Consider the following 25,279-nt stretch of genomic DNA (forward strand, 5'->3'; position numbering starts at 1 on the left):
TAGTACCTGGTAGTGTATGGTCCTAGTAGTACCTGGTAGTGTATGGTCCTAATGGTAGTGTATGGTCCTAGTAGTACCTGGTAGTATGGTCCTAGTAGTACCTGGTAGTGTATGGTCTAGTAGTACCTGGTAGTGTATGGTCCTAGTAGTACCTGGTAGTGTAGTCTAGTAGTACCTGGTAGTGTATGGTCCTAGTAGTACCGGTGAGTGTATGGTCCTAGTAGTACCTGGTAGTGTATGGTCCTAGTAGTACCTGGTAGTTATGGTCCTAGTAGTACCTGGTAGTGTATGGTCCTAGTAGTACCTGGTAGTGTATGGTCCTAGTAGTACCTGGTAGTGTATGGTCCTAGTAGTACCTGGTAGTGTATGGTCTAAGTAGTACCAGGTAGTGTATGGTCCCTAGTAGTACCTGGTAGTGTAGTCCTAGTAGTACCCGGTAGTGTATGGTCCTAGTAGTACCTGGTAGTGTATGGTCCTATAGTAGTACCTGGTAGTGTATGGTCTAGTAGTATCCCTGGTAGTGTATGTTCTGTAGTACTACCTGGTGTAGTGGTCCTAGTAGTACCTGGTAGTGTATGGTCCTAGTAGTACCGGGTAGTGTATGGTCTAGTAGTACCTGGTAGTGTATGGTCAAGTAGTACTCGGTAGTGTATGGTCCTAGTAGTACCTGGTAGTGTATGGTTCTAGTAGTACCTGGTAGTGTATGGTCCCTAGTAGTACCTGGTAGTGTATGGTCTAGTAGTACCTGGTAGTGTATGGTCTAGTAGTACCTGGTAGTGTATGGTCCTAGTAGTACCCGGTAGTGTATGGTTCTAGTAGTACCCGGTAGTGTATGGTCTAGTAGTACCGGGTAGTGTATGTTCTAGTAGTACCTGGTAGTGTATGGTCCTAGTAGTACCTGGTAGTGTATGGTCCTAGTAGTACCTGGTGATGTATGGTCTAGTAGTACATGGTAGTGTATGGTCAGTAGACCTGGTAGTGTATGGTCCTAGTAGTACCTGGTAGTGTATGGTCCTAGTAGTACCTGGTAGTGTATGGTCTAGTAGTACTTGTGTGTATGTCCCTAGTAGTACCTGGTAGTGTATGGTCTAGTAGTACCCGGTAGTGTATGGTCCTAGTAGTACCTGGTAGTGTATGGTCCTAGTAGTACCTGGTAGTGTATGGTCCTAGTAGTACCTGGTGTATGGTCCTAGTAGTACCTGGTAGTGTATGGTCCTAGTAGTACCCAGTAGTGTATGGTCTAGTAGTACCTGGTAGTGTATGGTCCTAGTAGTACCTGTGGTAGTGTAGTCTAGTAGTACCAGTAGTGTATGGTCCTAGTAGTACCTGGTAGTGTATGGTCCTAGTAGTACCTGGTGTATGGTCCTAGTAGTACCTGGTAGTGTATGGTCCTAGTAGTACCTGGTAGTGTATGGTCCTAGTAGTACTTATGTGTATGGTCCTAGTAGTACCTGGTAGTGTATGGTCCTAGTAGTACCTGGTAGTGTATGGTCCTAGTAGTACCTGGTAGTGTATGTCCTAGTAGTACCTGGTAGTGTATGGTTCTAGTAGTACCTGGTAGTGTTGGTCCTAGTACCCTTGAGTACGATGACTTAAGCGCTTGGTATGATGACTTAAATCTTGAGTACGATGACTTAAACCATTGAGTACGATGACAATCTTGTGTACGATGACTTAAACCGTTAGTACGATGACTTAAATCTTAGTACATGATTAATCTCTTGAGTACAATGACTTAAACCCTTGAGTACGATGACAAAATCTTGAGTACGATGTCTTAAACCCGCAGGTATGATGACTTAAACCCTTGAGTACGATGACTAAACCTTTAAGTACGATGACTTAAATCTTGAGTACGATGACAAACCATTGAGTACGATGACAAATCTTGTGTACGATGACTTAAACCGTTGAGTGATGACTTAAAATCTTGAGTACCATGTCAATCTCTTGAGTACAATGACTTAAACCCGAGTACGATGACTTAAAATCTTGAGTACGATGTCTTAAACCCTTGAGTATGATGACTTAAACCCTTGAGTACGATGACTTAATCTCTTGAGTACGATGATTAATCTTGAGTACGATGACTTAAACCCTTGAGTACGATGACTTAAACCCTTGAGTACGATGATTAATCTCTTGAGTACGATGATTAATCTCTTCAGTACAATGACTTAAACGCTTGAGTATGATGACCTATTCCTCAAGTATTCAAGGGGTTTAGTCATTGATCTCAAAGGGTTAAATCATCATAGTCAAAGGGTTAAATCATCATAGTCAAAGGGTTAAATCATCATAGTCAAAGGGTTAAATCATCATAGTCAAAGGGTTAAATCATCATAGTCAAAGGGTTAAATCATCATAGTCAAAGGGTTAAATCATCATAGTCAAGGTTAAATCATCATAGTCAAAGTTAAATCATCATAGTCAAAGATTTAATCATCATAGTCAAGGGTTAAATCATCATAGTCAAGGGTTAAATCATCATAGTCAAAGGTTAAATCATCATAGTCAAGGGTTAAACTATCATAGTCAAAGGGTTAAATCAATAGTCAAGGGTTAAATCATCATAGTCAAAGGGTTAAAGTCATCGTACTATAAGGGTTGATCGTACTAAGGGAAGAACAGGTGGAGAACAGATGAGGGAGAACAGGTGGGAGAACAGGTATAGGAGAACAGGTGGGAGATCAAGTGTAGGAGAACAGGTGTGGGAGAACAGGTGTAGGAGAATAGGTGGGAGGACAGGTGAAGGAGAACAGTGTGGGAAGCGTGGGGAGAACAGGTATAGGAGAACAGGTGGGAGAACAGGAGAACAGGTGGGAGAACAGGTGCAGGAGAACAGGTGTGGAGAACAGGTGCAAGAGAACAGGGAGAACAGGTGTGAGGAGAACAGGTGGAGAACAGGTGGGGAGAAAGTAGGAAACAGGTGTGGGAGAACAGGTATAATGAGAGAAAGGTGTGGGAGAACAGGTGGGAGAGCAGGTGTTGGAGAACAGGTGTGGGAACAGGTGAGGGAGAACAGGTGTAGGAAACAGGTGTTGGAGAACAGGGGGAGAACAGGTGAGGGGAGAAGGTGAGGGAAACAGGTGTGGGAGAACAGGTGGGAGAACAGGTGGGAGAACAGGTAGGAGAAATGTGGGAGAACAGGTATACGAGAAAGGTGTGGGAGATGAGAACAGGTGGGAGAACAGGTGGGGAAACAACCAGTGTGGGACAGGAGGAACAGGTGGGAGAACAGGTGTAGGAGAACAGGTGTAGGGAGAACAGATGTAGGAGAGCCAGTGTGTGTGTGTGTGTGTGAGGGGCGGGAAGGTGTATGTTGTGATCTTAATCCACAGTGTTGAAGAATCACCACCCTGGGGGCCTCTACCTGCGGGGACCTAACCTCATTACCACCTGGCGGAGGGGGGGAGGCAGGAGGTGGGAGGAGTGGAGAGGAGAGGAGAGGGAGGTTTGAATCACCTCCCCTCCAAAAAACTTCATCTTCCCTCTTTCCTCCCTCTTCCTTCCCTCTTCTCCCTCTTCCTTCCCTCTTTCCTCCTCTTCCTTCCCCTTTCTTCCTCCCTCTTTTCTTCTTCCCTTTCCTCCTCTTTCCTTCCCTCACCGCACCTAGTAAGACTCTCATCTCTTGGAAGTCTTATTACAGCTGGGGAGACATCTCATGTAAGTAAAGTCTCAAGATCTTTTAGCCTCGGGGAGAGGATAGAGGGGTTGTGCCAGCAGGGGGGGGGCTAGTCAGCAGGGGATGGGGGGGGTCTGCCAGCAGGGAGGGGGGGTTGTGCAGCAGGAGGGGAGGTCCCGATGTCCGCCTGTCTGACCAACATCTTATGAAGACCGGATCCTTCCTGTCCCATCCACGTCCTTACCTAGCCTCCAGCCCTTTGTCCTGCCCACGCCCTACCTAGCCCTCTGTCCCATCCACTCTACCTAGCCCTCCCTGTGCCACCAACGCTCTTATGTAGCCTCCAGCCCTCTGTCCACCAACGCCCTTACCTAGCCCTCTGTCCCATCCACGCCCTTACCTAGCCCTCTCTGTCCCACCAACACGTTTATTTAGTCCTCCTGTCCCGCCCACGCCACTAGCCCTCCTGGCTCACCTACGCCCTTACCTAGCCCTCTCCAGCCTCTCTGTCTCACCAACGCCCTACCTAGCCCTCTCTGTCCCATCCACGCCCCACACAAGCCCTCCTGGCTCTGCCCTTACCGCCCTCCCGCCGTCCTATGCAAGATATCACCAGTCCCATCCCATCCCAGCCCTATCCTATCCAGTCCTTGCCCTCCCAGTTCATCCTCAGCCCTTATCACTCTTCCCCGGCCCTCCTAGTCCTTCCCGCCCCTCTCTAAGCCCTTCTTTCTTCTCCCAACGTCTCCTCCCCCCTCTGCCCTCTCCACCTCTTCCCGCCCTTCTTTAGCCTTCCCAGTTCCTCCCCCCCATAGCCCTCACCGGCCCACCGAACCCGTCACCGGCCCCACCTAACCCCTCACGCCCCACCTAACCCCTCACCGGCCCCACCTAACCCCTCACCGGCCCCACCCCTAACCCGTCACCGGCCCCACCCCTAACCCCTCACCGGCCCCACCTGACCCTCGCCAGCCCACCTAACCCCCCCCTCCGCCCATCCCCTGGCCACATATTTCTCAAAGATGACGGGTTGATTCTGGAACAGGCGTCGGTATCGTGGGTCAGGGATAGAGAGGATTGTTGTGTGTTACTGGTAGTTGTAGTGAACGTGCATAGTCTCTCTCCCAGGCTGACTCTCTCTCCTCCCTCTCCCAGCAGACTGACTATCTCTCTCTCTCTCCCAGCGCCTGACTCTCTCTCTCTCCCAGCGCTGACTATCTCCTTCTCCCAGCGACCGACTCTCTCTCTCTCTCTCCAGCAGCTATCTCTCTCCCAGCGACTGACTATCTCCTTCTCCCACTTTCTTCTCTGCCGACTCTCTCTCTATCTCTCTCCCAGCGACCGACACCACCTCTCTCTTCTCCCAGCGACTGACTATCTCCTCTCCCAGCGACCGACTCTCTCTCTATCTCTCTCTCCCAGCGCCTGACTATCTCCTTCTCCCAGCACTGACTCCTCTCTATCTCTCTCTCCCAGCGGCTGACCTCTCCTCTCTCCCAGCGCCTGTTCTCTCTTCTCCCAGCAGCTGACTATCTCCTTCTCCCAGCACTGACTATCTCCTTCTCCCAGCAACTCTCTCTCTATCTCTCTCTCCCAGCGCCACTGACTATCTCCTTCCCAGCACTGACTATCTCTCTCCCAGCGACCATCTCTCTATCTCTCTCTCCCAGCGACTGACTATCTCTCTCCCAGCGCCTGACTTCTCTCCTCTCCCAGCACTGACTATCTCCTTCCCCAGCGACTGACCTCTCTATCTCTCTCCCAGCAGGCTGCTATCTCTCTCTCCCAGCAGCTGACTCCTCTCTCTACCAGCGACTGACTCTCTCTCTCCCACAGCGCCTGATCTCTCTCTCTCTCAACAACTTACCTCTATCTCTCTCTACCAGCGACTGACTATCTCTCTCTCCAGCGGCTGATCTCTCTCTCTCTCTCTCTCTCAGCGACCTGACTATCTCTCTCTCCAGCAGCTGACTCTCTCTATCTCTCTCTCCCAGCGGCTGACTATCTCTCTATCTCTCTCTACCAGCGACTAGCTACTCTCTCTCTCTACCAGCACCTAACTCTCTCTCTCCACAGCGCCTGATTCTCTCTCTCTACTCTCCCAGCACTGACTATCTCTCTATCTCTCTCTACCAGCGACTGACTCTCCAGCGGCTGATTCTCCTCTCTCTCTCTCTCCCAGCGACCCTCTATCTCTCTCCACAGCTGACTATCTCTATCTCTCTCCCAGCGGCTGACTATCTCTCTCTACCAGCGACTACCTCTCTCTCTCCCAGCAGCTGACTCTATCTCTCCCACAGCGGCTGACTCTCTCTATCTCTCTCCAGCAGCTGACTCTCTCTATCTCTCTCCCAGCAGCTGACCTCTCTCTCCCAGCTGACTCTCTACCAGCGACTCTCTCTCTCTCCCAGCGACTGACTATCTCTCTCTACCAGCAGGCATCTCTCCAGCTATCCTACTCTCTCCAGTGACCCGACTCTCTCTCTCTACCAGCGACGACTATCTCTCTCTCCCAGCTGACTCTCTCTCTCTACCAGCGACTATCTCTCTCTCCCAGCGGCTGACTCTCTCTATCTCTCTTCCCAGCGACTGACTATCTCTCTCTCCACAGCGGCTGACTCTCTCTCTATCTCTCCCAGCGGCTGACTATCTCTCTCTACCAGCGACTGACTTCTATCTCTCTCCCAGCAGCTGACACTCTATCTCTCCCAGCAGCTGACTCCCTCTCTCTCTCTCCCAAGCTGACTCTCTCTATCTCTCTCCCAGCGGCTGACTATCTCTCTCAGCGACTGACTCTCTCTCACCAGCGACGCTATCACTCTCTCCCAGCAGCTGACCTCTATCTCTCCCAACAGCTGACTCCTCTCTATCTCTCTCCCAGCCCAGCTCCCTCTCTCTCTCTCTCTCCCAGCCTATCTCTCTCCCAGCCCGTCTCTCTTTTTATCTCTCTCAGCCACTGACTCTCTCTATCTCTCTCCAGCGTATCTATCTCTCTCCCAGCTTACGTCTCTCCTCTCTGCCATCAATGTCAACAATATCTCACCTTCCCCCTACAACGACTTTTATCTTTCCTTTTTAATACTGTTTGTTATCTGGGGACGCTGTATGCAAATTAGCCACCAATCAAGAGCAACTTTAACTAGATAGGGCAGCGATGCAAATATTAGGTTAATAATAGCGTTTTGGTGTTGTTTTACGCGTTGTAACTCTAATTCTTACTTGGTCCTGAGTGTATCTGTGATGTAACACGAGTTCCTGCTCATTTCCGTGTTGTATAAAAGCGGTAATAGTAGTTGACGTTTATTTCCGAGTTCTAATAAAACGTTTACAGTAGTTAATGTTTATTTACGTGTTATATTGTAGATTTATATATAGGCATTATCAGTTCCCGTTTATTTCCGTGTTATAAAATGGTGTTAACAATACAGTAGTTCCCATTTCAGTTTATTTACGTGTTATAAAACGAGTTGGTTATATATATATATAAACCAAATTTATAGTTATTATTTTATATTTTTTTCTTGGTTTCTGTCCTACTGAGCCATCCTGGAATAGGCTTATGGACATTATAGAAAATATTTAGTTTGGGCGGGAAAAGTAGTGAAAAAATATTAAAAGTATGAAGAGTTTTGGCGGGAAAAGTCTGGTGAAAATATTAAAAGTATAAAGAGTTTTGGCGGAAAAATTTAATAGAAATATCAAAAGTATTAATTTGCAAAATGGAATGAAAAATATATAATATAATTAATTTCATTCACTCAACGGACGAAAATGAACGATATAAAACGGACCAGCGTAAAAGTTTTCAACAACACAACAACTCGCAGCAAAATGAGACTTTACTCACTTTCAAACGCTAAATGACGTCATGAATGTCTACGAACCTAAATATTTATTTTCATTTATTTTTAATTTTGTATTTTTCCGCATTTTTAATTAATTTTTTCTAGATGATGTAGTTATTAAATACATTATATTAGCTATTTTTAAGGTAGGTTGGATTTGAAGATTAGTTTTGCTTAGTAATTTGGTCTTCAGGTCGTGGGAGAGGGAAGCGAAGCAAATTTTTCTTGGCTACTTTTCCTATTGTTGTTATTTTGTCTATTGTTTATGTTGATTTACTATTGTTTTTGTTTGTATTTATAATTAATGGTATTTATACTGTACGATACTTTACTATAGTTGGTAGTGACTAGTAGCAGGCCATATAAGTGATTCTCTTAACCAGCCCATTACAACAACTTCTCTTATTGTCCTCCCCCTCCTTCACCACCCAACAATCACCCTTCTCCCCCTCCCACCCCCTCACCACCATCCACCCCTTCCACCCCTCACACCCACCCTCCACCCCCCTCACCCCCCATCACCCCTCACCCCATCCCCCATCCTCCCCATCACCCCTCATCACCAGACGGTAACATTGTGAACTCTTAGTGAGGCAATTCAGTTGTAATTTAGTCACCATGTTGGGGAGATATGGGTGTTTATGTAACCTAACCTAACCTAACCTAACCTAGCCTAGCCTAACCTAACCTAACCTAGCCTAACCTAACCTAACCTAACCTAGCCTGGCCTACCTAGCCTAGCCCAGCCTAACCTAACCTACCTAGCCTCAACCCCACCCCCCGCCTAGCCCTCTCCTAACTTGAGAGGAATTTGGCAGCGAATTCTTGAACTCTACTGAAGTGTATGTAAAGTGTTTGTGGAGAATTAAGACTATGGGAAGAAGGGAGTGATACTGGGAAGAAAGCGGGAGAGATGCTGGGAGAAAGCGGGAGAGATGCTGGAGAAAGCGGGAGAGATGCTGGGAGTGATGCTGGGAAAGAAGGGAGAGATGCTGGGAGAAAGCGGTGAAGATGCTGGGAGTGATGCTGGAAGAGAAGGGGAGAGATGCTGGGAGAGAAAGCGGTAGAGAGATGCTGGGAGTGAAGCAGAGGAAGAAAGCGGGAGAGATGCTGGGAGAGAGAAGCGGTGAGATGCTGGGAGTGATGCTGGAAGAGCAGGGAGATGCTGGGAAGAAAGCGGTGAGAGATGCTGGGAGTGATGCTGGAGAAGAAGCGGGAGAGATGCTGAAGAAGAAGAAGCGGGGAAGATGCTGGGAGAAGAAGCGGGGGAGAAGCAAGGAAGAATGCTGGGAGAGAAGCGGTGAAGATGCGGGAGATGCTGGAAGAAGAAGCGGGGAGAGATGCTGGGAAGAGAAGCAGGGAGAGAAGCAGGAGGTGATGCTGGGAGAAAGCGGAGAAGAAGCAGGGGAGGATGGGAGGAAGGAAGGGAGAGGAAGCGAGGAGAGATGCTGAGAAGAATGCTGGGAAAGAAGCAGGACAGAAAGCGGGGAGAGTATGGGGAGTAGCGGAGAAGAGAGAAGCGGGGAAAGAAGCGGGGAAGAAGCAGGGAATGATGCTGGAGAAGCAGAGAGGAGAAGCGAGGGAATGCTGGGAGAGAAGCGGGGGAGAGAAGCAGGGAGAAATGCTGGGAGAAGGCGGAGAGAAAGCAGGGAGATGCTGGGGTGATGCTGGGAGAGAAGCGAGAGAAAGAAGCGGGAGGTAGCGAGGGAAGAAGCGGAGAGAGAAGCGGGGAGGACACGGGGAGAGATGCTGGGAGTGAAGCGGGGAGAAGCGGAGAGATATGTGGGGAGAGAAGTGGGGAGAAAGCGGGGAGGACCGGGGAGAGAGCGGTGAGAGATGCTGGGAATGAAGCTGGGAGAGAAGCGGAAGATATGTGGGGAGAGAAGCGGGGGGAGAGAAGCGGTGAGAAGCAGGAGAGAGAAGCGGGTAAAGATACTGGGAGTAAAGTGGGAGAAGCGGAGAAAGCGGGGAGAGACACGGGGGAGAGGCAGGGGAGAGATGCTGGGAGTGAAGCGGGGAGAAGCGGAAGATATGTGGGGAGAGAGCAGGGAGAGAAGCGGTGAAAACGCAGGGAGAGAAGCGGAAAGATGCTGGGAGTATAAAGTGGGGAAGAAGCGGGGGAGAAAGCGGGGAGAGATGCTGGGAGAGAAGCGGGGGAAGAAGCAGGGGAGAGATGCTGGGAGAAGAAGCAGGGGAGAAACAGGGAGAAAGCGGAGAGATATGCGGGGAGAGACGGGTGAGAAACAGGGGAGAGAAGCGGGTAAAGATGCTGGGAGTAAAGTGGGGAAGAAAGCGGGAGAGATGCTGGGGAGAAAGCGGGGAGAGAAACAGGAAGACAGCTGGGAGAGACGGGAAGAGACACGGGAGAGATGCTGGAGTGAGGCGGGAGAGATGCTGGGAGAGAAGGGAGAGACGCGGTGAGAAACGCAGGAAGAGAAGCGGGGAGAGATGCTGGAAGAGAAGGGGAGAGAAAGGGGAGAGAAGGGGAGAGATGCCGGGGAGAGAAGCGGGAGAGAAACGGGGAGAGATGCTGGGAGAGAAGGGAGACGGGAGATGCTGGGAGTGATGCGGAGAGAGACGCGGTGGTAAAGACGCGAAGCGCAACTCAGGTATTTCCTCTCCCTTTTTTACTGGAAATAAAACTCCTCGCGGGTCTAACTCCTAACTTTCACGACTGTCAACAACAACATGAGAATGAAGTGACCTAACTAATTTGTTCACGTTATACCTAAATATGTAGGTAGCACAACAAAGGGTCACATAATATTAAACCTGGAAGCAGATGAACTCATAGTAATGTTCTATACACTGTACCATGTCCTGTACAATTTGTCTTGACACTTAAACAGCAAAGGAATAAGAAAATATGAGTCTCAACAATATTATTTACCCCCATGAACTCTTAACATGGTAATGCTTTATCCGTTCGTTCACCCAAAGGCGGAACAATTAGCGGAAATAATTCATCATATAAATACTTCCATCACGTTCATTTTGGTCGCCGGCCTCTGCCGGACAAGTTAAAGCTACAATAACCAGGAGAAGTCTTCATCACGTCCGACCTTCACGACCTTCGGATATAACTTACCCAAACTGTACCGTGTGGATCTATTTGTAGACTTCAGGTTTAACTGTGTAGTTTTGGCCTGTACAGTTACAAAGCTGGGTGTGTGTAGTGGGCCTTATAGGACACGTGGGGAATATTTTATCAGTCCACAAGAACCATTCCAGCACCGAGACTCTGGAAGAACGACAAGAACCATTCCAGCAACGAGACTCTGGAAGAACGGCAAGAACCATTCCAGCAACGAGACTTGAAGAACGACAAGAACCATTCCAGCACCGAGACTCTGGAAGAACGACAAGAACCATTCCAGCACGAGACTCTGGAAGAACGACAAGAACCATTCCAGAACGAGACCTGAAGAACCACAAGAACCATTCCAGACGAGACTTGAACCAAAGAACTTCAACTGAGACTCTGGAAGAACCACAAGAACCATTCCAGCACTGAGACTCTGGAAGAACCACAAGAACCATTCCAGCACTGAGACTCTGGAAGAACCACAAGAACCATTCCAGCACTGAGACTCTGGAAGAACCACAAGAACCATTCCAGCACTGAGACTCTGGAAGAACCACAAGAACCATTCCAGCACTGAGACTCTGGAAGAACCACAAGAACCATTCCAGCACCGAGACTCTGGAAGAACCACAAGAACCATTCCAGCACCGAGACTCTGGAAGAACGGCAAGAACCATTCCAGCACCGAGACTCTGGAAGAACGGCAAGAACCATTCCAGCACCGAGACTCTGAAGAACGGCAAGAACCATTCCAGCACCGAGACTCTGAAGAACCACAAGAACCATTCCAGCACTGAGACTCTGGAAGAACCACAAGAACCATTCCAGCACTGAGACTTGGAAGAACCACAGAACCATTCCAGCACTGAGACTCTGAAGAAACCACAAGAACCATTCCAGCACTGAGACTCTGGAAGAACCACAAGAACCATTCCAGCGAGACTTGAAGAACCACAAGAACCATTCCAGCACCGAGACTCTGGAAGAACCACAAGAACCATTCCAGCACCGAGACTTTGAAGAGCCATGAACCATTCCAGCACTGAGACTTGGAAGAACCACAAGAACCATTCCAGCACCGAGACTTGGAAGAACCACAAGAACCATTCCAGCACCGAAACTCTGGAAGAACGACAAGAACCATTCCAGCACTGACTTGGAAGAACCACAAGAACCATTCCAGCACTGAGACTCTGAAGAACCCACAAGAACCATTCCAGCACCGAGACTCTGGAAGAACCACAAGAACCATTCCAGCACCGAGACTCTGAAGAACCACAAGAACCATTCCAGCACTGAGACTTGAAGAACAAGAACCATTCAGCACGAGACTCTGAAGAACGACAAGAACCATTCCAGCACGAGACTTGAAGAACCACAAAACCATTCAGCACTGAGATTTGAAGAACCACATGAACATTCCCACGAGACTCTGAAGAACCAGAACCATTCCAGCACGAGACTCTGGAAGAACGACAAGAACCATTCCAGCACCGAGACTCTGGAAGAACCACAAGAACCATTCCAGCACCGAGACTCTGGAAGAACGGCAAGAAACGTTCCATCAGTGTTTATAAAATATTCCAGTACCAAGACTCTGGATGGGCCTCAAGAGCGTCCAGTCAGGGAGTCTCATAGTGGCGCCAGATCGCTGGAAGTTCCTGGAAGTGAAGTCCGTGTTCGCATGAGAGCCAAGATTAAATGTTCATTAAAAATTCTGGAAGTATTCTCAAGGGTGAACGTATATTGAGTCGTGTTCCATCAGGTATTGAGTGTATGATTTACCACGCATTATGTGGCTGTGTATATGTATGTGTGTATTGTCTGGGTGTATATGTCTATTTAATGTGGTATACAGGGTAATTGTGGGGTAGTGATCGTTCATCGCATGCAGGGTGAGTGTATGTCACGCGTGTGTGTGTGTGTGTGTGTGTGTGTACATATCTACATTTCTCGTAAATACTCATCAGACCGTTTCTAACAGGACGTTCATGTACACGAGATATATCGAGATTCGCCTGTGCATGTACAAGTTTTAGTGTGTGTGTGTGTTGGTGTGTGTGTGTGTGTGTGCGTGCAGGCGTGAGGGTGAGTGACCGTGAAGTGGCAATGTGCGTGCAGGTCCAGCTGTCTCATACTGCGAATTAGGAAATCAATATTCAATGTTGTGAGCTGACACAGTTATGACCTCTGCTTAAACTGATGTCCTGTACCGTGGAGCAGTTCCTCGAAGTGCTCCGGCTGGTGGCGCCACCTTAAGAAAAACAACCTGGCCAGACCCTAGACCTGCACCGCCCATCCACGCCCACAACGTCTCGGCTGTGTCACCCACCATACGCCCATCTGGTTGGCGAGGGAAGAATGTGGCATGTTGGACCTCATAAATGTCCAATACCGGGACAGTATCGGGTACACTGGTCCAGTCTGGCCCACACCTCATCTGTGTACACGGAATGACGACGGCGCCACCACCACCATCCATCATCCTCGTCTCCACCCTGTCGCCACCTGGACACGCCCACTGTCCCCACCTGTCGCCCACCTCGAGACACACCCACCCTACCACCCAGCCACTCGACACATTCCCGGGGTCGCACCTACAGCTCGGAGTTCATATTTTTGTTTATGTGATCAAGTTTGTAGGTGATCCATCATGGCTCTGATGGATGGACCAAGAGTGGTGATTTACCTGTTAGCAGCAGGTGTGGCTGGCTGAGGCAGGTGTGAGGGGCCAGTTTTTATTAGCCAGCTCACGCTACATCACACACCCAAATTGCATGATTTTTACGGCATATTTTTGCGGCGCTAAGCATAGTTAACCGTGAAATTATCCCACTATCACGTAACTCTCTTAAAACTTTATTACATTATTTACTTACCATTATTTTATTATCCACTTAAGTATGTTATTATTATAAAGCGGAAGTGTGTGTGTGTGTGTGTGTGTGTGTGTGTGTGTGTGTGTGTGTGTGTGTGTGTGTGTGTTTTACTCACTCATGATAAACACAGGATTTCATGACAATTCTTGGCGCTTCGTATAAACCTGACATATAATACTAGAGACCGTCACTTAACTGTCACACACAAGTGGACAGTGATATATGATATTGTAATAATGTGGCCATATAGAACTGTTTCTGCCTAGGTATCTGGCCACAGAACAGTTATTGTGGCCACTAAAACACAGAACAGTTCTTGTGGCCACTGATACACAGAACAGATATTGTGGCCACTAAAACACAGAACAGTTCTTGTGGCCACTGATACACAGAACAGTTCTTGTGGCCACTAAAACACAGAACAGTTCTTATGGCCACTGAAACACAGAACAGTTCTTATGGCCACTGATACACGGAACAGTTTTTATGGCCACTGATACACGGAACAGTTCTTATGGCCACTGATACACAGAACAGTTCTTATGGCCACTAAAACAGAGAACAGTTCTTATGGCCACTGATACACAGAACAGTTCTTGTGGCCACTAAAACACAGAACAGTTCTTATGGCCATTGATACACAGAACAGTTCTTGTGGCCACTGAAACACAGAACAGTTCTTGTGGCCACTGATACACGGAACAGTTTTTATGGCCACTGAAACACAGAACAGTTCTATAAAAATACTGATACACAGAACAGTTCTTGGTATTACTGATACACAGAACAGTTATTGTGCCACTGATACACAGAATAGTTATTGTGGCCACTGAAACACAGAACAGTTCCTTGCACATCGAAACACAGAACAGTTCTATGGCCACTGATACACAGAACAGTTATTGGTGGCCACTGAAACACAGAACAGTTCTATGGCCACTGATACACAGAATAGCACAGGCTACTGAAACACAGAACAAAGTTCTTATGGCCACTGATACACAGAACAGTTATTGTACACACTCGAAACACAGAACAGTTCTATGGCCACTGATACAGAACAGTTATTGGTATTACTTGAAACACAGAACAGTTCTTATGGCCACTGAAACACAGAACAGTTCTATGGCTACTGATACACAGAACAGTTATTATGGCTACTAAACACAGAATGCTCTTAGGCTACTGAAACACAGAACAGTTATTGTGGCCACTGAACACAGAACAGTTATTGTGGCCACTGAAACACAGAACAGTTCTTATGGCCACTGAAACACAGAACAGTTCTTATGGCCACTGAAACACAGAACAGTTCTTATGGCCACTGAAACACAGAACAGTTCTTGTGGCCACTGATACACAGAACAGTTCTTATGGCCACTGAAACACAGAACAGTTCTTATGGCCACTGAAACACAGAACAGTTCTTATGGCCACTGAAACACAGAACAGTTCTTATGGCCACTAAAACACAGAACAGTTCTTATGGCCACTGATACACAGAACAGTTTCATATATAAAACTTCTCCTCTATTTGGATACTTTCAAACTACAACTCAAATATGGTATCCAAGATGGCGTCAAAATTAAGCTGAGACTGTATCGTAAACTAAACTAGTGGGTTCCCTCGTATCCAGTTAAAGGGAAATATACGATCATTTAAAACTAAGTAATTTCCGTGTCTTAACTAGCGTCAGGGGGATATAGTTAAGAGTATAGTCTCAGAGTAATTTTGGTGTCATCTTGGATGTTATTCAAGTCAGAGAGATACGAGGAAATTTTCTCTTAAGATTTGGTCAGAATATGGATTTGTATGGCCGCCTCGGATGTGACGTCAGAGGTAAACACTGAGGATGGTGTCCAAGTTTCAATATCCTGATGCATTAAAATTTTATTCTCCGATATTTTATTTTTTTCTTCTTCCTTACACACCAACACTAAATATAGTGAAGTATTGCGTGCAGGGAGGAGGTTGCAACACACGTATTATGGGAACACTACACGCAATACTGAAATACAGAACTTAAGCGAAGCAAAGTCGATTCTTGTGGGAGTGAAGTAACGAACCTACACTATATCTCTCAACCGTTCTTTGTTAATCTCTCTAAAACAAAAAAACCCTGATCTTAATTATCTCTACATAAACAAGAGATAATGGAATTGAAAAAGTGGCGGGAACAGAAATATTTAAGTTATCCTCAGCGTTGGAGACAGAGTTGACCAAGATCCCACCAAAATCACCAGCCAAAAATTCACAAGAGGGAGATGAGAAAGTTTCCACGAATTCTACCGCTTAAAAACTGAAAACTACAAACAAACTAATTTTTCGTGTGTGTGTGTGTGTGTGTGTGTGTGTGTGTGTGTGGGAGTTGACACAAATTGAATGACAGAAAATAGCCATAGACTCCAGGAATAAAAGCCCCACTGGCTATAATCATTGGCGTTATTTGGTTACCTCCCAAGTACATTACTACCACCATCTCTCCCACGTACACTACCACCACCACCATCTCTCCCACGTACACTACTACCACTATTTCCCCCACGTACACTACTACCACCCATCTCTCACATTCACACTACTACACTATTTCCCCACATGCACTACTACTACCATCTCTCCCACATGCACCTACCATCTCTCCCACGTACCTACTACCATCTCCCACGTACACTACCACCACACCATCTCTCACATGCACCACCATCTCCCACGTACACCACCACCACCATCTCCCACGTACACTACCACCACGCCATCTCTCCCACATGCACCACCACCACCATCTCTCCCACATGCACACCACCACCACCATCTCTCCCACGTACACCCACCACCACCATCTCTCCCCGTACACCACCACCACCATCTCTCCCACATGCACTACCACCACCATCTCTCCCACTTACCACCACCCTTCTCACATTACTACCACCATCTCTCCCAAGTACACTACTACCACCATCTCTCCCACGTACACTACCACCACCATCTCTCCCACGTACACCACCATCTCTCCCACGCACACCCACACTACCACCACCATCTCTCCCACGTACCACCACCATCTCTCCACGTACACCACCACCAGCATCTCCCACGTACACCACCACCACCATCTCTCCCACGTACACAACCACCACCATCTCTCCCACGTACACCACCATCTCTCCCACGCACACGAGACCACCACCATCTCCCATCGTCACACCACTACTACCACCATCTCCCACGTACACCACCATCTCTCCCACGTACACCACCACCAGCATCTCTCCCACGTACACCACCACCACCATCTCCACCCACGCTCACCACCACCACGTACACCACCATCTCCACCACCACCACCACCATCTCTCCCACGTACACCACCACCACCATCTCTCCCACGTACACCACCACACCACCACGTAATTACCACCATCACCACGTACACACTACCACTATCACCTTGCCATCACCATAGCCACTATACCATCACCACAACCTCCCATACCATCACCACAGCCACCATACCATCCACCACAACCACCATACCATCACCACAGCCACCATACCATCATCACACCACCATACCATCATTATACCATCACCACAGCACACCATCACCACAGCCACTATACCATCACCACAGCCACCATACCATCACCACAGCCACCATGCCATCACACAACCACCATACCATCACCATAACCACCATACCATCACCACAGCCACCATACCATCACCACAGCCACATAGCATCACCACAGCCACCATCACCATCACCACAGCCACCACACCTATCACCATCACCAGCCACCATACCATCACCACAGCCACCATACATCACCACAGCCACTATGCCATCACCACAGCCACCATACCATCACCACAGCCACCACACCATCACCACAGCCACTATACCATCAGCACAGCCACCATACCATCACCACAACCACCATACCATCACCACAGCCACCATACCATCACCAGAGCCACCATACCATCACCACAGCAACTATACCATCACCACAGCAACTATGCCATCACCACAGCCACCATACCATCACCACAGCAACTATACCATCACCACAGCCACCATACCATCACCACAACCATTATATCATCAGCACAGCCACCATACCATCACCGCAACCACCATACCATCACCACAGTCACCATACCACCATGGCACACATTAGAAACAGGTAATTTTCTCATTGGTGGATTGGGATCTCAGATAAGATTTGGTTGAGTGTAAATTATGGCCGAGATTTAGAGTCTTATCTCTCTCTCTCTCTCTCTCTCTCTCTCTCTCTCTCTCTCTCTCTCTCTCTCACATAATACACCGCCATATTCAATATAGCACCATACACAAAACACCACTTTACACAATATAGCACCATGCACATTGCACAATATACTCCACACAACCATACACAATATACCACCATACACAATACATCACCATACACAATACACCACCATACACAATACTACTACTACTACTACTTTGCTGTCACTCGGAATCAAGTATGACGATCACCCAGCTATGAGACAATGATATGAGTTATTAAGGATGTCACCTAGGTTGGTAAGTTTTGAGGTGACTTAAGAGGCCTATACGAAACCGGACGAGTCGTTCACATGAGTTGCACATGTGGAGGGCGACATCAAGTGAGGGAGGGGCGGTGTCATCGTCTTTCCAGCGTTGGCGCTTATCTGCCTCGGTTTGCAGTCGGGCTAACTCGAAAGTATTGACTCTTTCTTGTGTGGAGTGATCGTCTCCCAGGTGAGGGGGTCGATATGGCACCTTTTCATGTTTGTCTTAAGACTATCCTTATACCTTTTCAGTTGCCCGCCGGCGTTCTGTTTACTATTCGTTACGTGACTGTAAAGTAGTTGCTTTGGCAGTCTACTGTCGACCATGCGGGTAACATGGCCAGTCCATCGTAGTTGTCCATGGATAATGGTAGCCTCGATGCTCCTACCTGTACAGTTGGTGTCAGTAAGAATACTGGCATTTATTCTCTTGTCTTCCCAGCGAACACGAAGGATGGAACGTAGACTACGTTGGTGAAAGCTTTCAAGTGCCTTGAGGTGCCTCCTGTATGTGACCCATGTTTCACTGCCATATAGCAGGGTGGGGAGGACCACTGCCCGATATATGTGTAACTTTGTAGATAATTCAGCTCCCTACAGCTGAACACAGTGTTTCGGAGTCTACCAAAGGCTTGAGATGCACTTCTGATCTGATATCGAAAGTGGGTAACATTAGAGAGGGTAGTACCGTTAAACTGGATGGATGGTGGAGGTGTGGCTGAACCAGGGGCAGGTTGAAAGAGAATCTGAGTCTTATGTACATTCACCTCAAGGTCGAAGTGGGCATACACATCTGTGTAGGTGTTCAAAATCTAATGTAGGTCGTGTTAAGTGTGAGCAAGAAGGGTGAGGTCGTCTGCATACTAAAGTTCAGTAATGGAAGCTGCCAACACCTTTGTTTTTGCCTGGAGTCGTCTTATGTTGAAAAGACCCTTCATCCGGTACTGGATGTCCACCCCACCGTCTAAATTAGCACTGGCACGAGTAAGGAAGGCAGCCAAGAAAATGAAAAGAGAGAGTTGGTGCCAGTACACACCCTTGTTTAATCCCTGTTTGGATGGGAAAGAACTCAGACTGAGTGCCATTGTGCAGGACATTACCGTTTCTGCCATCGTGGAGTTGCCTCACAATGGCGATGAATTTTGGTGGGCAACCAAAACGGCTGAGGGACCACCAGAGGGCTTCACTGTTGACCAAGTCGAAGGCCTTGGTTAGATCGATGAAAGCCAAGTTGAGGTCATGACACTGTTCTCTGCACTTTTCCTGTATCTGGCGGGCAACAAAGATCATGTCAGTGGTGCCACGTGATGGTCTAAAACCACATTGAGATTCTGGGAGGAAGTTTTCCGCCTCAGGTAGTAATCTGTTTAGGAGGATTCGGGCGATAATCTTGCCAGCTGTGGACAGCAGTGAGATCCCACGGGAGTTGCCACAGTGTGACTGGTCTCCCTTGTTCCTTAAAAGCTTGAGGGATTTCCTCCCTTTCCCATATATTCTCCAGGAGAGAGTGGAGACGGCTGGTAAGTAGAGGCCCTCTGCTTTATACACCTCGACTGGGATTCCATCAGGCCCTGAGGCTTTGTTATTATTTATCTGTTTGATGGCAGTAGCTACCTCATCCAGGGATGGAGGATAGCTGAAATGGGTCAACTCTGGATGCTGAGGGACCTACTGGGTAGTCAGGACATCCACATCGGTGCTTCGGTTGAGCAATGAATGATAGTGCTCCCTCCAGCACTGAAGAAGGCCTTCATCGTCTATAATTATGGAGTTACCATCTGGTGAGTGGAGGGGAGCTGCACCATGAGTGACTGGCCCATAAAATGTTTTAGTGGAATTGAAAAATTGGTGCATCTTGTGTTGATCTGCAAATTTTTTTGTTTCACATGCTTTATTTTTAAACCAGTCGTTCTATAGGGTGCGAAGTTCCCGCTGGTCCACCACTTTCTTCTTGTGGAAGGTATCAGCTTTGGTCCGAGACTGAGGGTTGTTCTGCCAGCCAGTTAAAGCAGCACGTTTATGAGTATTTTAATTGCCGGGTATATTACTGCCTAGTATATACCACCATACACAACACACCACCAAACACAATATATCACCATACACAATATTCACCACCATACACAATATACACCACCATACACAATACACCACCACACACAATACACCACCAATCACAATACACCACCAATCACAATACACCACCACACACAATACACCACCATACACAATACACCACCGCACACAATACACCATACACAATACACCACCAATCACAATACACCGTCCATTACAGCTCGCCAATGTCGCCCCAGTGTTGGCGAGTAAATAAGAGTAAATAATATGACATTTACAACTTAAGTAACATAACTCAGCATTTACATTACGGTGTGGTGCCAGGGTGTAAAATGTGGCGGCTGGATGTTGCCTTGTCACGAACACCCACCGTAATCAATGACAACATGTGTGTATTTTTGTATGTATGTATGTATGTATGTATGTATGAATGTACTGTATGTATGTATGTACCAACTAATATTATATGTAAGTGATGATAATAATAATAACAATAATAATAATAATAATAATAATAATAATAAAATTGTTGTCAAAAATTATAATGAAAAAATCGTACTCTCTCTCTCTCTCTCTCTCTCTCTCTCTCTCTCGCTCTCTCTCTCTCTCTCTCTCTCTCACCCAGAGAAGGTGAGGGGAAGAGCCCAGTGATCCCCTCACAACACTTGTGTTTTTCCCCTCATCAACTGAGGGTTTTAACACAACACACACACACACACACACACACACACACACACACACACACACACACACACACACACACACACACACACACACTCTCTCACCCTCCCTCCTCTCATTCTCTTCAGGTTCTTCACTATTTCTTTCTCCCACTGCCTCATTCCCCACCTCTTTACCACTAACAATCTCTCTCTCTATTTGTGTGTGCTTTTAACCAGTATCACTATCACCCAGGTGTTAACTGCTAATACCAGGTGTTAACTGCTAATACCAGGTGCTAACCACTACAAGGTGTTTAACATTAATACCAGCTGTTAACCACTAATACCAGCTGTTAACCACTAATACCAGCTGTTAACCACTAATACCAGCTGTTAACCACTAATACCAGCTGTTAACCACTAATACCAGCTGTTAACCATTAATACCAGGTGTTAACTGCTAATACCAGGTGTTAACCACTAATACAAGGTGTTTACCACTACCAGTTGTTAATTCATTACCAGCTGTTAACCACTACCAGCTGTTAACCACTAATACCAGCTGTTAACCACTAATACTCAGCTGTTAACCATCAATACCAGCTGTTAACCACTAATACCAGGTGTTAACCGCTAATACCAGGTGTTAACCACTAATACCAGGTGTTTACCACTAATACCAGCTGTTAACCACTAATATCAGCTGTTAACCACTAATACCAGCTGTTAACCACTAATACCAGCTGTTAACCACTAATACCAGGTGTTAACCACTAATACCAGGTGTTAACCACTAATACCAGCTGTTAACCACTAACACTAATACCAGCTGTTAACCACTAATACCAGCTGTTAACCACTAATACCAGGTGTTAACCACTAATACCAGCTGTTAACCACTATTACCAGCTGTAAACCACTAATACCAGCTGTTAACCACTAATACCAGCTGTTAACCACTAATACCAGCTGTTAACCACTAATACCAGCTGTTAACTAATACCAGCTGTTAACTAATACCAGCTGTTAACAACTAATACCAGCTGTTAACAACTAATACCAGCTGTTAACAACTAATACCAGCTGTTAACAACTAATACCAGCTGTTAACAACTAATACCAGCTGTTAACAACTAATACCAGCTGTTAACAACTAATACCAGCTGTTAACAACTAATACCAGCTGTTAACTACTAATACCAGGTGTTAACCACTAATACCAGCTGTTAACCACTAATACCAGCTGTTAACCACTAATACCAGCTGTTAACCACTAATACCAGCTGTTAACAACTAATACCAGCTGTTAACCACTAATACCAGCTGTTAACCACTAATACCAGCTGTTAACCACTAATACCAGCTGTTAACCACTAATACCAGCTGTTAACCACTAATACCAGCTGTTAACCACTAATATCAACTGTTAACCACTAATACCAGGTGTTAACCATCAATACCAGCTGTTAACCACTAATACCAGCTGTTAACCACTAATACCAGGTGTTAACCACTAATACCAGGTTTAACCACTAATACCAGGTGTTAACCACTAATACCAGCTGTTAACCACTAATACCAGCTGTTAACCACTAACACTAATACCAGCCGTTAACCACTAATACCAGCTGTTAACCACTAAATACCAGGTGTCAACCACTAATACCAGGTGTCAACCACTAATACCAGCTGCAACCATCAATACCAGCTGTTAACCATCAATACCAGCTGTTACCACTAATACCAGCTGTTAACCACTATTACCAGCCAGAACCACTACACCAGCTGTTAACCACTAATACCAGCTGTAACCACTAATACCACTGTTAACCACTAATAACTGCTGTTAACTAATACCAGCTGTTAACTAATACCAGCTGTTAACAACTAATACCAGCTGTTAACAATCAATACCAGCTGTTAACTAATACCAGCTGTTAACAATTAATACCAGCTGTTAACAACTAATACCAGCTGTTAACAACTAATACCAGCTGTTAACAACTAATACCAGCTGTTAACAACTAATACCAGCTGTTAACAACTAATACCAGCTGTTAACAACTAATACCAGCCGTTAACTACTACCAGTGTTAACCACTAATACCAGGTGTTAACCACCAATACCAGCTGTTAACCACTAATACCAGCTGTTAACCACCAATACCAGCTGTTAACCACTACCTTCAGCTGTTAACCACTAATACCAGCTGTTAACCACTAATACCAGCTGTTAACCACTAATACCAGCTGTTAACCACTAATACCAGCTGTTAACCACTAATACCAGCTGTTAACCACTAATACCAGCTGTTAACCACTAATACCAGCTGTTAACCACTAATACCAGCTGTTAACCACTAATACCAGCTGCCCCTTGCCTACGGTACGCATCGTGCAATCAAACAAAATACCCAACCACGCAATTAAATGATGCACGCAGGTTGACGCGATTTATAACCACGCAAATAATAATCTTAACGCAACCACGCACTCAAACATTACATGCAATTACGCACTTATAAGCTGATGCAAGCACGCGGAAAATGGGTACACACATACATGCAAATACAAGGTGTCATACATGCATGTAAATATGCAACGGACCGACACACGCACGCACGCAATCACGTAGAATCGACAGTACTAGTACACACCCAACCACACAAATACCCTAGTAAAACACGCAATGATGCACTCTAAAGAAAGGCAAGCATATCTTAACCTGCGATACACGTAAAAAAACTCAAAATAGAGCACTGATTCACGCAAGCACGCACTCACTTAGCTACTGACACATGAGACTTCTTACTCAAGCAATATAATATACGCACAAACAAGTATTCTGATAATATACACACTTGAATATGGGGACTAAAACAACGCACGCACGCACGCACGCACGCACGCATAAAAAAATAACTTATACAACACACGCTCACACTAAACTATGCACTTAAATATCACGCACACGCACAAAACTATTAATCAACACCCACACACACTCAAACATCCGACGCGCACATGCACACTCAAATATACACAAACCACGCAACACTGATACAGATTTTGGTGATATGTGTGTGTGTGTGTGTGTGTGTGTGTGTGTGTGTGTGTGTGTGTGTGTGTGTGTGTGTGTGTGATGCTCGCGTGATCACCAGCCATGAATATTAATTAACCCACAAAAAAGAGAAATTTACACAGGAATGATATTGACTTGACCAATGTGTGTGTGTGTGTGTGTGTGCTTGCTTACTACGTATGTATGTATGTATGTATGTATGTATGTAAGTGTGGGTGGGTTGGTATCAGTCTCCCACCGTTCCCGCCCATCTCAATACCCACTGGTGACCCTCGACGTAAGCCTTCACGTACCTTCATCCACCCGTAGATGGGCGTGGGCGTGCCTTCGATGGGGCAGATGAGCTTGACGTCCTCCCCAACCCGCACCACCTTCAGTTCTGACTCCTTCTGCGTCGTACGTCTCGGGGCGTCTGGAGGAGGAATGGGAGAACAATTATTACATCGTCAACTGTATTTACTTATTCATATTGACGGGAATATAATAATCACCTGAAGATTAGACACCCCAGCTTATATCACCTGAAGATTAGACACCCCAGCTTATTTCACCTGAAGATTAGACACCCCAGCTTATATCACCTGAAGATTAGACACCCCAGCTTATTTCACCTGAAGATTAGACACCCCAGCTTATTTCACCTGAAGATTAGACACCCAGCTTATATCACCTGAAGATTAGACACCCCAGCTTATTTCACCTGAAGATTAGACACCCCAGCTTATATCACCTGAAGATTAGACACCCCAGCTTATTTCACCTGAAGATTAGACACCCCAGCTTATTTCACCTGGAAGATTAGACACCCCAGCTTATTTCACCTGAAGATTAGACACCCCAGCTTATTTCACCTGAAGATTAGACACCCCAGCTTATTTCACCTGAAGATTAGACACCCCAGCTTATTTCACCTGAAGATTAGACACCCAGCTTATTTCCAACCTGAAGATTAGACACCCCAGCTTATTTCACCTGAAGATTAATTCACTCTAACGCTACCCTCGGTGTTAGGTTAGCGCAGGGTTTTAAGGATTTAGTTAGGTTAGGTTTTGCTAGGTTAGGTTATTAGGTTAGGCTTCTTGCTAGGTTAGGTTAGGTTAGGTTAGGTTAGGAAGAGTTAGGTTAGGTTAGGTTAAAGCGTGTGAGATACGACTGTCGAAATGTTCATGTTAAATTTGTTTAAAAAGAAAGAAAAGAAAGTGGAGTCGGTCGGTACTGGTTAAAACTATCAAAGATGAGCCAATGATCGCGCGAAACAACTGTAAACAAAGGGATTTTTTTCGTTTATTGGCACTTACTTCCTTGTGTAAGGTGAAGCGCAGAAGCGCTTACAGCGCCCAACAGGGAAGTATAAGTCTAAGCTTGCCTTTATGTCTTGGCGGAGCGGCTAGAAGCTCGAAGAGTCAAGGTGTAGAAGCCTGAAGAGTCAAGGGTGAA

General features: G+C 46.5%; 1 protein-coding gene across 1 annotated transcript in view; it reads right to left on the reverse strand.

Moving 5' to 3' along the window:
- Positions 1 to 24,254, reverse strand: part of LOC121865801 (fibroblast growth factor receptor-like 1) — a gene marked incomplete at both ends in the record, with an annotated part of 82,468 nt that extends 58,214 nt beyond the window's left edge. Inside the window, one exon of the mRNA XM_042365360.1 lies at positions 24,136 to 24,254. Coding sequence (XP_042221294.1) covers positions 24,136 to 24,254 — 119 coding nt within the window. The remainder of the gene's footprint in view (positions 1 to 24,135) is intronic.
- Positions 24,255 to 25,279: the final 1,025 nt, after the last annotated feature.

The sequence above is a fragment of the Homarus americanus genome, unplaced genomic scaffold, assembly GCF_018991925.1.
Source record: "Homarus americanus isolate GMGI-L3 unplaced genomic scaffold, GMGI_Hamer_2.0 scaffold19521, whole genome shotgun sequence".
NCBI lineage: Eukaryota > Metazoa > Arthropoda > Malacostraca > Decapoda > Nephropidae > Homarus > Homarus americanus.